General features: G+C 28.9%; 1 protein-coding gene across 3 annotated transcripts; it reads right to left on the minus strand.

Annotated features, from left to right (window-relative positions):
- Positions 1 to 5,077: 5,077 nt before the first annotated feature.
- On the minus strand, positions 5,078 to 9,464 carry LOC110616930 (lipid phosphate phosphatase 2). 3 transcript variants are annotated; one of them, XM_021759461.2, is made up of 8 exons: positions 9,151 to 9,464; positions 7,907 to 8,134; positions 7,706 to 7,793; positions 7,500 to 7,609; positions 7,283 to 7,376; positions 6,374 to 6,562; positions 6,224 to 6,283; positions 5,078 to 5,474 (listed from the first exon to the last, which is right to left on the minus strand). In XM_021759461.2, the coding sequence occupies exons 1-8, from the start codon at positions 9,181 to 9,183 to the stop codon at positions 5,281 to 5,283; spliced, it is 996 nt and encodes a 331-aa protein (XP_021615153.1). In that variant the 5' UTR covers positions 9,184 to 9,464; the 3' UTR covers positions 5,078 to 5,280. The 3 variants fall into 3 exon arrangements, with proteins under 3 accessions (XP_021615153.1, XP_021615155.1, XP_021615154.1); XM_021759463.2 differs by having other exon boundaries at positions 9,233 to 9,461; XM_021759462.2 differs by lacking the exon at positions 9,151 to 9,464 and adding an exon at positions 8,824 to 9,119.
- Between the last annotated feature and the right edge of the window lie 4,423 nt (positions 9,465 to 13,887).

The following is a 13,887-nucleotide window of genomic DNA, read 5'->3' on the forward strand; positions in this document are numbered from 1 at the left end:
TTTTTAAAATTTTACTAATATGTGGTGTGAATTTAAAAAAATAAATAATATATTAATTAAATATTTAATTATTTAATTTAATTTAATTAAGCGATTAATGGAATATGTAATTCATCTGAAATTATAAATTTAATTTTCGTTCCTTTATTTTTTAAAAAAAAATTATTAATAAAATAGATAATTATTGAAAAAATATTATATTTTTAATTTTATTGTAATTTTATCCTAAAATTTTAAATTATTATTAATTTTATTTTAAATTTATTGACGTGATATTAACGTGATAATTTTATTAATTTTTAACGGTACAAATAATAATATAATACAATTAGAACAACTTTAAAAAATTAGATTTTAATTAATAAAAAAATATATAATATAATTATAATAAAATTAAAAATATAAAAAGTTTTTAGTTATTAACTTAAAAACTAATTAATATATATATTTATAAAATTAAGAGGTTAATTAATAAAATTTTCTATATTATATAAATTAAATAATAATTTCTTTAATGTATAATATAATTTTTAGATAAATACACGAGACAAATATAATATATTTTTGCAGAAGTAACAGTGTAATCTACCCCTATTAATTTCTGTTTTCTATTTTACGTTTGGGTTTATTGCAGATGTAAAGTTGGAAAGGACATGAGCTATCTGGTTAACCTTCCATCATTTTTAATATAATTAACAAATCAATTTTTTTTATTTCTAAAATTAATATTTAAAATTTCTATATAATTAAATGGAAGATATTTTCATTTATAATTTTATTAATCAACCGATACAATTAAGCAATTCAAATATCTATCTCGAGAATTTTTAAATAATAATTTTATATTGTATAAAGTGCGTAATTAACGGATTAATTTTTATATTTTTAAATTAAATCTTTAAATCCATTTATATTTAATCCGTCTAAAATTATAATTCATTCGTGCATTACATACATTAGTTTAAAATTAATAACTGGTCAAATTTCTTCTAAACGTATAATTTCTTTCTAAAATATTTTTTATAAAAATTTACAATCTATTTAAAAGTTATTTGATAGTACTTAAAAATAGTTGAAATTGTAAATATTTTCTAAAAGTTTAAAATTATAAATATTAAAGTATTTTAACGAATAGAAGTTAAAGAAAAAAAATGTAACGATCCGGGGATCGGACCGCTACCGGCGCTAGGGTTCAGATCGACTTAAGGTTGCCGAAACTCATAGCAAGCCTACTGAACATCCTATTATACCTGATCAAATCCCATACATGATCACACGATATAACAAAAATATAACATTTCATGAACTAAAACTCGACCTGTGCATATATCAAAACTTAAAACATAAAATTCATACTAGAGCTCTTATCAAATGCTCCAGTATAATAAACATCACATGCCTCAAGGTTAGTTCGAACATAACTCATAATTAAAACTTTCATATAAGGATCATGTTAACAGGATTACAAGAACAAACACTAGAGCAAAACACAATTATACAACTATAAAACAATACATGTCCACATCTATGCTATTACAAAATGTTATACCAGCAACTCAGCCGACTTCCCCGAGCTAACTCTAATCCTGCAAATCTGGGGTTAGGGAAAAGGGATAAGTTACAAAAATCTGGTGACCAGAACATAAAAATAGTTTAATAAACATATGATCGAATGAAATGTGTCACAACACAAACAATTCACATCAAGATGGATTTGTCACCAGTAACCCTCTACAAATTCTAATAGTGCCCGGCTCACGACGGATGCTCCTCAGGACTTCCTCTTAAACATATCATAATATATCCATAATGTCAAGGGTATAGAATGAGCAACCCTGATATTTTCCTTACATAGTGTCAGGAGCGTAGAATGAGCAAACCCTGGTTTTTCCATATCCGTCATAACATATCATACTCGAGTGCTAGTGGGTCATCCAACATCCATCCACAACAACAGTAAATTATGCAATGCATCATATTCGTAAATTCTAATGCAAACAATCTAATACATAAACATGGAATTCGTGATGCATGAGCATGCTTAAAAAGTTTGATCCCTTTAAAGTAATAGATCGGTTCAGTTCCACTCACCTCTGGCCGACGCTCGCCTAACACTGACGCAGCTATCTCACTGCAGGCCTCTACGGTCTCCCAAGTCCGATCCTACACAGATGGACTCAAATGAGGGACCAAACATAACTTTTACAAGACTCTAAATAATTCCCCAAAAACTCCCTAAAACATACCAAAACATGCATATAAAACAAGCAGGGGAAGGCTGGACAGGGGACTTTCGGCGGCAAATTTGGCAACCGAAGGTCCCTCACAGATCCGAAAGTCTAGTAACTTTCGAGGGCAGGTTCGGCGGCCTAAACCCCTTCACAGATTCGAAAGTTAGTAACTTTCGGGGGCAGTTTAGGCGGCCAAAAGGCTGCCTCTACTTGTAGGTTCGGCGACCGAATCTGGGTTCTCCAGCAAGGTAGAACACGATTATGCTCTATACACACAGCCACCAAAAGCTTCGTTTCTCACACACACAACTAAAAAACAACAACCATACATACCCAACACGCATAAGGGGCATCTAAGACTTGCCTAATCCCCATCATGCAACAATTACGACACAAGAGAGAACATTCATCATCAATCCTAACCCAAACCCTAAAACTTCATATTTAACAATTTGCATGCATCAATAACTCTTAAACCCCTTTAAAACTTGCTGAAAACTTTTAGAAAACAGAAGAAAAGCAAAGATTCAAACTTACCTCTTGGAGACACAAAGGTGACAGCAATCTAAACTTGGAGATGAGGGAAATCGATCTCCAGAGGTCTCCAAGGTTTAAAACTTTATATTCAAACTCAAATCTTCAAAAACAAAGGAAATCTCATGAATTTTCTGAGAGATTTGAAGGAATTTCTACAAGAATATTAAAGGAAGGGCATGGACTTACCTCTGCCCGAAAATGGAGAGGAAGCTCTCTCATTTTCGGGCTGAAAGCCTCTTATAAGTGGTTGGAGGAACCACCTTTGCCGAACGTGGAAATTTCTCTCAAACTCTTTTATTTCCTTAACAAAATTCCAAACAATAAAACCAAAATTCATTTTTTGAAAACCTTATTTTACCCTTGTAAAAATTTCAGTTTCGAGATTCTAGATTTTGATGGAGATTCTGTCGGAAAGTAGGAATTCCAATACTGGAATTTAGCCGGGTATTACAAAAAGTATTAAAAATTAGTTAAATAGAATATTATAGATAAAAATTTATGAAAACTTTAGTGTTCTTTCAAATAAAAAATGAATGATCAAAATATTTAAATTATAATAAATAAAGACGAATTAATTATAGAGAAATTTGAGTGTACATTTTTAAAAATTATAGAGATCGATTTATTAATTATACTAAAATTTAAAAGTTCAATTACAGTTTATCTATTAAAAAAAAGGTAATATATATCAAAGTAAAAATAAATGAAAAAATCTTTAATTTAGATGAACTAATTATAAAAAATTTAAATATTTAATTTTAAAAATATAAAAATCAATTCATTAATTAAACTTTATACTGCTCGTTAATTAATCTTTTCCCATCAAACCAATTCTTTGTTCCTTCGAAATCCTGCTCCGCTGTGGAGCGTGTGAATAAAATTTATACAATATCAAAAATTTTATTAAAATTATTATGATTTTAACACAAGTCTAGTTTTATATTTGATTTTATATATGATAAAAAAATAATTCTTTTAACTTTAGTTTTAACTTCATGGGTAATGTTGCGTTGGCAAAAATAAAAAGAAAAATTTTATCAAAATTATGTCTTTTTATATTTTATATTTATATTTTATTATTTATATTATTTTATTTCAATTTTTTAAAAGGACTGTTATTATTGTTTTTAGAGAGTAATATAATTTTTTTCCCTTTTTGTTTTTTTTTTCAATTTTGGTCCGATAACTTGGTTTTATACTTATATAGAGAAAAAAAAAATTCTACTTGTCAAATATTAGCTTTTATGTTGTAATATATTTATGAAAAATGCAATTAAGATGGGTATCCATCCTTAATCATTAAAGGAAGTAAAACTATAAGTATATACGTGAGTTTCTATATCAATTCTAAAATTCTAAGGTAATCATTTATCCATTATATATTGGTCATAGCTTCGCCACTGCGATTGAAGCACTAGGTGCTCGTTATTGGGGTTCACTAATTGCAGCTGATGATGATAAGGAAGGATTGTTTTTGGGTTCAAAACCTCAGATGGGAACATTCAATGTATCTTTTCTTTGCAAGCTTCTGTTCCTCCAAAGCCCATAAATGGATCCCATGTTCCACTCTTTATTTGCATAAATCTTCCATTTGTAGCTGTAAGGATAATGTAGAAGTGTGCAAGTGTAATGGAAACTTTTACGTAGGTCAGTAGATTTATCATGATTTTCTGGCTTGATGAAATTACCATTCGTATGTGCAGGCCAGCTGTTGAAATCCGGTTTCAATATTCAGGATCTCTCTTTCATTGCTCCAAGAAATCAGCAATCTTGTTGCTCGATTCCGCAGCACCCCAATGATTGGTGAAGTTCCAGAGAAAGAGAAAAGGAAAAATTATCATACAGTTGATGGAAAATTGAAGGAAATGGAGCGGAGGGGCTTGCCTGTGCAAATTTAATTATCTTGGATAAGTCGAATTATCTAGCTGTTCATTATATTATAAATATTTTTTTAAAAAAATGCAATTTTCAATTTTCATTCCAAAAAGTCATTATTTAAAAGAATTGTTTTACATTACCATAGGAACTAAAAATTAATTAAGTTTCAGTTTTTTTTCCATTATCTTTTAAATACCAGTCTAAAATATCCAAATCATCACCTCTTTTTCCCCATTTTTTCCTATATTTCTGCTCATTCATCGACGGGGTATTTTCGGCATTACAGTCCACCTGTTCCTGCCTCCGGCTTTACTCTAGCAGTCTGGAACTTGGTTTAGTGTCATTTTAATTCTCTGTTTCTTTGCCCCCGTTCTCAGATGTGGCATTGTTTATTTGCAATTACTAAAAGATTGTATAGCCAGGAAAACAAATCAGGTAAAATATGCCCACTCTTGAAATATAAAATATGACCAGCTAAGTGATTAAATTCAATCAATGAATCAAACTAAAAAAAAACCAGGTTCAGAATTTAACAAAGTAAAACATTTGCAAGTGTGGATGTCTAGGTGATGAGAAGAAACACATTCTACCGAGTTTACATGGTATGTACATCTGGTATGGCCAAAACCTGAAGTTAGCGTCTCCTCTCACCTCTGTTTTGTTCCAGAATGGGGTTTGTGTCCCTGTCAGTGACACTCTGATGTTGAGAATCAATACATACAGTCTGAAGCTCTGGTTGCCGCCCATTAAGAAAATTGGTGTTATCAGAAGTCTGAGCACCATTCCGCGATTCTGCTAACATCTGAAAGTATGCATGAGGTCCCCAGCCTGCACATCCCGTTTAGCAACTGAGAAATTCAAGTTGCACAACTAATGCACCATCATTAATATGGTCATGACATGATGTGTGAAAAATGGGGATCCTATTTTGTCTTATTAAACTTGAGTACAAGATGAGATACTCGCCAAGGTAGTTGGACAATAGCAAAAACAAGAAAATACAAACACCACCAAGGTCATTAGTGCTTTTGAACGTTATAAGCATTGATATATATATATATACATAACAAATTGGTCTTATCAAGTTTCTTGTTGAATTCCATGAATCAAACAGTTTTCTTCAGCATAATGTTTAACAAATCAGAAAATGGACAGCTTAAGATGCCTTGGGAACTAAATATTGTCAGTGATATCTAAAGGTACGTTCATTTTCTATTTTGACATAGACAGAAAACTCTTCACCAAGAACATTCCTGTATAAGAGGTGATACAAGTTCCTAGATATCTCCGAAAGGCAAAAGAAATTACCAAAAAGAAGACCAAAAACATTAATATTTTAATATAAAATATCACTGACAACAAATCAAACATCTAAGAAGTCAATGGCAGCCTTGTAACTCCTACTGTTCCCTCAATGACTTAAAAGTCAATGCATGAACTCGACAACATGTTCTCACCATCCACAATTCCCACATTTTTTTGGATATCAATTTACAAATAATCAAATTATAACACACTGAATAACGTTAAAACAAAATGTAAATAGCCAACTGGAGATGGAATGAGGGAAAATATACCATCTATATCGTATGGGGGTGGGAAGAATTGCAAGTAACAAAATGAAGCAACTGTCAGCCCTGCACAGATTCAACAAACAGAATGACAAATGTTTCATTACAATAACTACTTAAATGCAGATTGCTAAAATGAATCATTGAAAAATAGACCTATAAGACCCCCAGCAAACACATCCTGCCAATGATGCCAGTAGTCATCTACTCGAGAAATTCCTACAAGAGCTGCAACAAGTAATGGGAAGACAATAACACAAAGCTTTGCTATGTGGCCCCTACGATCAAAAGCCCTGATTTTCCCAGATAAGTACCATGACAGGAAACCAAGACCTGCAAAGGACCCTGCATATCAACAAGCATAATTCTTCTTAGCTAACATCCCACTATGGATGCAACAGAATCCAGAGTGAGTTCCTGCAGAGAAAATATCTTGTCCTGAAAGGCCGAAGAAATGAAGGCAAAAGTGATACTTTCCTTACAATTAATATTTTTTCCCTTGAAAATAATATGAACTGAGCAAATGAGAAGAACTGCTCACAACAAAACATATAATATTGGAAATTTTAAATAGCTCCTTACTTTATCAAATTCTGTGAAATTAAGAAACTATCATCAGATACAAAAAAAGAACTTTAGAATGGTTCTTTAAATTATGTACTACATATAGTTTAAAGGGTGTCAAAGAACAGCTATGGACCCTTCTATTTTCTTCACTTTTCTTTTTCCAGGTGAAGCATCTCTGCTAGACTATGTTAAATTGTAGAGAAAATAACCTGGAGCATTGATCCAATGCAATATAACTGCAACTTCAGTACATCAAATACAAGCAAATACTCGTGCAATTGAGAGAGAAAAAGTTAAACAGCACTCTAATATTTCATAACAAGCAGAATAAGTGCTTACTGCTTATAGACAGACCAAGGAAATATATGCAGACAGAACTTTCCCATAAAATATACCATGGATAAAAAAAAAGTAAAAAAAGCAGGTCACAAATTAAGTAGTAAAACCCATATATATCTCATATAAGGATAAGGTTCACATAATTAATTAGCTGCTTACAAGAAGTGTGTCCGCTAGGGAAACTTTTGTGCCCTTCCTTGATGACACTCTTCACTCCCGTACACATAACATTGGTTGTGATATTGTCAAACAACTAGATGTACATGCATGTTGATCGAGTAAAAATATAAGCACAAGTAAGAACTAAGGTATACAAACTTCAAGCCAAACAAAGCTTCAAATAAATAATAGGTAGTTAATTAACTGAGGAACTCACCCCCTTGCCATCTGGGAAACAACGCCAAAAGAAATCAGGTCTAGGACGGCCAACAGCAACTTTAATCGCATCGGTTATAACTCCAGTGATCAGCACAGAAAATAGAAGGCCTATATCCATTTTAAATTTTAGTATATATATCAGTATAACAAATATAAACAGCAGCAAAAAGAACAATAAAATTATAAGAAGGTACTGAGAGCTACCCAGAATGGCATGGTGCAGATCATAGACATCCTTTCTGATGAAGTAATAAGCAATAATGATGGCAAAAGGCAGCAATATCCCAAAAATCTATTGTGAGAGACAGAGGACCCCATTTTAGCATTAAAAACAACGAACTCTAACAATTTTACAGGAAGAAGATTTCAAATGTAAGATACTAAAACTTAAAAGTTGAAACTTACTGGAACAGCCCAGAAGGGAACTGTATTATCTTTCAGTGGGTAAGACAGGTCTGTCATCTCATCTCTCCCAACAAATCGGTGAAATGGTTCTATAACATTCAAAATGACATCTATCACCACAAGAAACAAAAGAATCAGCCAGTCATGCATATGTTTCCTGGCAAGTTTGACTCCATGTGATCTTACAGTGTGAGAACCCAACTGAATCTCAGGCATTTTGTTGCTGATCTGCATCCAAATTCAAAAATTAGCTAATGGAAAGTAATACCAAAATTGGAAGAGCCTGTGTTTACTAAAAAATTTATACTGACAAAAAAGGTACACAGTACAATCAAATGTCCATTTGTTGTGACTCCGAAGGAAAAAAGCAGAGAAAACAATAAATATATGTTGCTCACTAATTGATAGAACAATGACAAACACCAGTAGCTCTAAATTCTAATCCATTCTGTATAATTTTATTTATTTCAGTGCAAAGTTCATAAATGTCTTCCACTGTTATTCCTCAAACTCTTGTTATTTAGCTATGGGAAGTCCATAAACTAATATGGTGGTGAAGGATTAAGGCATTCAAGTAATTTTGAAAGTCTTGTTCGTTCAATATTGACTACTTCTATGAACTTACTCTAATTTATAGACTTCGATTGCAATATTAGCTCCTGAAACAATCAAAATGAAACAGAACTCTCCAATGTCTCAATTTTACAAAATAACGATACACCAAACTAAACAAGCAACTACCTTATGATGTCTGCTTGCTATATAACACACAAAAAAATAAAGAATAAAATAATAATAGCATGAAGATTCTCGTTAAGTTCAAAGATACATGAAATCCTAAAAGAAGAAAAAGTTTTGCATTAAGTAAGTTGAGAGCAGATGCAAACATTCTACTCTAATTTACGAAAACAAGCGACCTTATACTTCTTCATGCAGATTTTCATATACGAACGATTCGTTTGGCTGCTAAGAAAGTGTATGGAAATACAAGAAACCAAAATTTCCAGAACAATGTGGAGAGAGAGAGAGAGAGAGAAATTGAGAGAGGAGACTTGTCCACTGCAATAAGCCTACAAATCGAAAGCTACATAAGTTAAGTTTGGCATATTTAAACAATTGAAAACAAAGGCAACAAACAGACTATTTGTTTCTTTCTTTCTCTTTCCTTTCCACCAATTTCTCAGAAACCAAACAGTTTTCCATTAAACTTTTTTTTTATAAAAAATCTACAAAGAGGTACTCACGAAAACAAAAACGACGGAAGCGAGAAAAGGCATAAAGAGCAGCAGAATCGGAGTAAGTAGAAGACATGGAAGACAAACTGACCTGGGCGATAAAAACTATGGAATTTGAATTTGGGGAGAGAATACAAAAGTGGAGAGAGTTTTCTTTTTCAAAAAAGCAAAGGAAATGCGCGTGGCTTCTTTCTCTTTTCTGAAAGATGTTTAACGAGAAAATTGATTAAAACTTGAATCATCGGAAGTAGAGAGCAGAGTTAAGTGAGGAGTTAGTGACCGAGTCAAGGCTTTATTTTCACTGGCCAATTCTGCCACCTTAATTCCCGTCGCTTTCCGATAATCCATTTTTTGTACCATACGGTCACGGTTATGGTCACGGCGACACTCTCCCGTCGGTATATCCTGATAACATTTTAGTTTGTTTTTTCAGTTAGGGGTATTGGAAAAAAGTTCAAATTAATTTATATTTACATCGATTTTAAAGTTAAAATTTTTCAATTTATCATAATTATCTTTTAATGGATTAAATTAAATTAAATTAAATTTTAAAAAATAATAAAATAAGTATTTAATAATTAATTAAATTATAATTTAAAGACAGTAGAACTCATTCTTTACCTTTTATAAAAAACTATTAAAAATCACCATTTTCTTAAATACTTTTCTTTTATTTCTTAATTATAGTATATTAGAAGAATAATAAGAACAGAAGTCAATTTTAAAACAAAATTGAAGTAATCTTTATAATTAAGATTTTATGATAATAATTTATCTCATTATTATTGCGGCTATTTTTATGATAATAATTTATCTCATTATTATTGCGGCTATTTTTATACATATTATAATGATTGATTATTTATAATTTATAATAAAAATTAAAAAATATTTTTTATAAGTAAATTAGAATAATATAAATATTAATACAGCTATAATTAATAATTACTATAAGCTTAGTGAAATTAATTTCTAATATTATTAATTTTATTTTAGGAGAATTAAATTGCTTATTATAATAAAAATAATTTATTGAATTTAATATAAATTTTAACATTTAAAAATTTTAATTATAAATATATAATATATAAATCTATATATAATTAAAATTTAAGTAGATAATAATTTTACTATTTAAATTAAATTAAAGTTAATAAAATTTGAAATTTGTATATATTTAAATTTACAAGTGTACGATAATTTTATAATTGAATTTAAATTTATAGTGAATTATAAATTAAGTAGATAATTATTTCATTATTTAAATTAATTTAACATTAATAAAAAATTTAATTTTGAGTTATATATAAATAATAAAAATTTAAATATATTTATTTAAAAAAGTCAAATTTATAGCATAAAATTATTAAAATAACACATTTAAATATTAAATAATATTAAAAAAATAAAAAATAATATATAAAAATTTTTAAATAATAATAATAATATATATACTAAATATATACCTATAAATATAATTCTTTTATATTATAAAAGAGTATAAAACTGTAACGCACGTTTATTAAGATTAATATATATAAAAGTTGGGATGAGAGGCAAAATTTTAAACTAATTAAAATATTTTTATATTTTTAATATTTATAAAAATTAATAATAATATAGATTAAAATATCAATTTTAAAATTATTTTACATATATTCAATATAATTATAATGAAAGTATAATATTTTATAAATAGAAATTTTAATAATATTGCACTCATAGATTTAACATATTAATAAGTCATTTGAGTCTCATGTTATATTCTTTCAGTTTTTAATTTCCATTTAAAAAAAAAAACTCCTAATAATATTAAGCTAATTAAAGAAAATCATAAAATTGTAATTTTTGTAAAATTATGATTATAAATATAATTTTATTGAAAAAATAATTAGCTTTTTTTTATTTATTCATCTGAAGAAATATATATAACAATAATAATAATAATAATTACTCGGTAATGGAAATTGTATTATTTTATATTCTATTTTAATTTATTTGATAAAATACTAAAAAATTCTTTTTAAATTAATAACTTGCACTAAAATGACTAAATATAATTAATAGGTTTTTTAGCTATAAATAAAAATAAATTTATTTAATTTATTTTTTAATTTAATTAGTGTGTTTATAATAAAAATTATGAATAGAAAAAATTAGATTGCTCATATCATTTATTACTTAAAATTAAAAAGCAAACTAGATTTGATGATCTGAGATGCAGAAATTAGGATTTACAAATGGTTCTATAAGTTTGAAAAAACTTTTTCTGGGAGGAGAGTGTTTCTCTCCTTTTGTTTTTTTTTCTTTGTCTGCCAAGGACGTGTCGTGGCCTTACTTCCATTAGGTCACCTGTCTCTGCTATACTGATACGGACGTATGAGAGTATCAGGTTTTTGTTCCATGCGTAATGGCTATTTAATTCTCCTCTGACACGCATGCCACCTTCCTTCTTCCGGGTTGGACTGGAAGATGAGATTAAGGCTGAGTCCAGAGGAGATCCGATCATTGGGCCGAAAAAGCTGGACCACTCTGATTGAGAAATCTAGGTGGAACCCGGTCTTAAAACTGAGCGGACTGGATCTGGTTCATGCCGGAAGACTTGAGGGTCTCCGAATAATGGGCTGTAGTCATGAGCCTGACCCCAGATCGGAGTGAAGAAATTCAGCGGTGATCAAGATTCATATAAATTAAAAAAGTAAACTAGATCACCACAATTTACTGTTCTTATTTTATTGATGAATTTTTTATTAAATCACTCCAATTTAAATTTTTTTTAACTCTTTCAATTTTAATTTACATATATTTTCTAAAAAAAATAATAACCATTAATTAAAAATAACATTCATAAATGAAAAGAGGTAAAAAAATCCAAAGGTTCTAACTAAATAAAAATACAAGCATGTGAGAAAGAAACTGGAGTGGTCCTAAAGTTGATAATGATTGCTTAGAATCCTACCACGTAAATAGACGTTTTGTATCAAAATGCAGATCATCATCATCATCTCAACTTAGAAATTTTAGAAAGAAAGAAATAATTCTGCAAATATTTTCTTTATTACTGAAATGGGAAATTTCAAATATATACTTATATGAAATTAGAGAAATTAATGGAGGAGGTGGTCTCCACTATCTTTGGACGCTTTCGCCAACTGATTCTATCGCTTCTAATTATGTAAACTCCAATCTGTCTCTCTCGCTATTTCTCGTTCGAAAATTTATTCTAAAATTTTAAATGATGATATATTACGTTGTAAATACACATTGGACATTGAGCTTTCAATAATATCTGTATTATTATTATTCTTCAAAATTAATGATAAATAAATATTTTAATTTAAGAACAATTAATGTGAATATTTAAAGAGAATAACTCACTCTTATTTTTTAATTTCATAAATTTTCTTTTATCCTCTCTCCAATATTCTGATTTTATTAATGGAGTTGACATATTAATAACGCTTGCAATTACTTTTTTCATATTTATAATTTTTTTATAAAAGTGTACTTAGGTACCCTATAATTTACACGTTTTATTGGAGAGCTATAAAAATTTTGATAAAATTATTATTTAGTTTTTATAATATGGAAAAAATTTACTAATTAATCTTTCAACTTTAAATAATATATTAAAAAATTTATTATTTAGTCTTTCTTTTAATTTTTTTTAAATATTTTTTTATTTATTTCTTATAATTTTAAAAAATTTATTAGTTAATCTTTAAATTTTTTAAAAATTTACTAATTAATCCTTTTACATTAAGGGTATTTTAGATTTTCTTACAAGAATCAATTAGTAGACTTTTTAAAATATCAGTAGCATTTTAATTGATTTTTTAAATTTAAAAAATTAATTAGTAAATTTTTTCATATTATAAGGATTAAGTAGTAGTTTGTTCTAAAACTTTTTTTTTCACATTTAAAGACATATAGTGTGATGCTATAGGAAAATTTTTAAATGGATCCGTCTATTATGAACATAAAAAATATTTCAATGGATTTTATTTATTTTTTATTCATAATATATCTTGATTCTTAATGAACAGAATCCAAACAATTATTTTACTAATGTTATAAGAGAAAGTGATTAATATCGCTAGATATGCACTAATGCGGCAAACATGCGCATATCTAACGTCAATTATAACTGTATCTAGGATATAGTTTGCCAAAATTTGTAGCGATGAGGTTAAGAATATATATATATATATATATTTGCCGAAGATTTAAAATTTGATTAAATTCTAATCGAGCCATTCGATTGCAAAGAAAAACATGATCTTTAATGGCTTTAGAAGCTAACCAGTAGCCAGCTTTATTCCGATTCCTTCTAACATGCTTAATAGATCTAAAAGAATTAGTCAAGTGAACAATGTCCTTGATTAAACCACCAATGACTGCAGGGCATTCAATAGAAGATTTCTAGAGCTGTGGGATAATAATTAAAATTTTAAAATTTACCCTTTTATAAATTATGAAATTTTCATAATTTATAATCGGTTAAAAAAACACTCGATAATCGCCGGATTCTGGATATCTGAGTCTGAGATAGTCTAAACTAAAAGAATCAGGTTAGAACTCAATAAGGATTTAGTATGTGGCTCTAAACTTCGTATCGATCTAGGGTTGTCTATATAAATCGGACTGAACTTGAACCCGCCTATGGAATTCTAACCCCAAATACCCGTTAGTAGGAGTGAGCAGTATTCGGTTCAAACCGAAAAAATCGACCGAACCGAATTAATT

Source organism: Manihot esculenta, chromosome 6 (assembly GCF_001659605.2).
Source record: "Manihot esculenta cultivar AM560-2 chromosome 6, M.esculenta_v8, whole genome shotgun sequence".
Taxonomy (NCBI): Eukaryota; Viridiplantae; Streptophyta; class Magnoliopsida; order Malpighiales; family Euphorbiaceae; genus Manihot; species Manihot esculenta.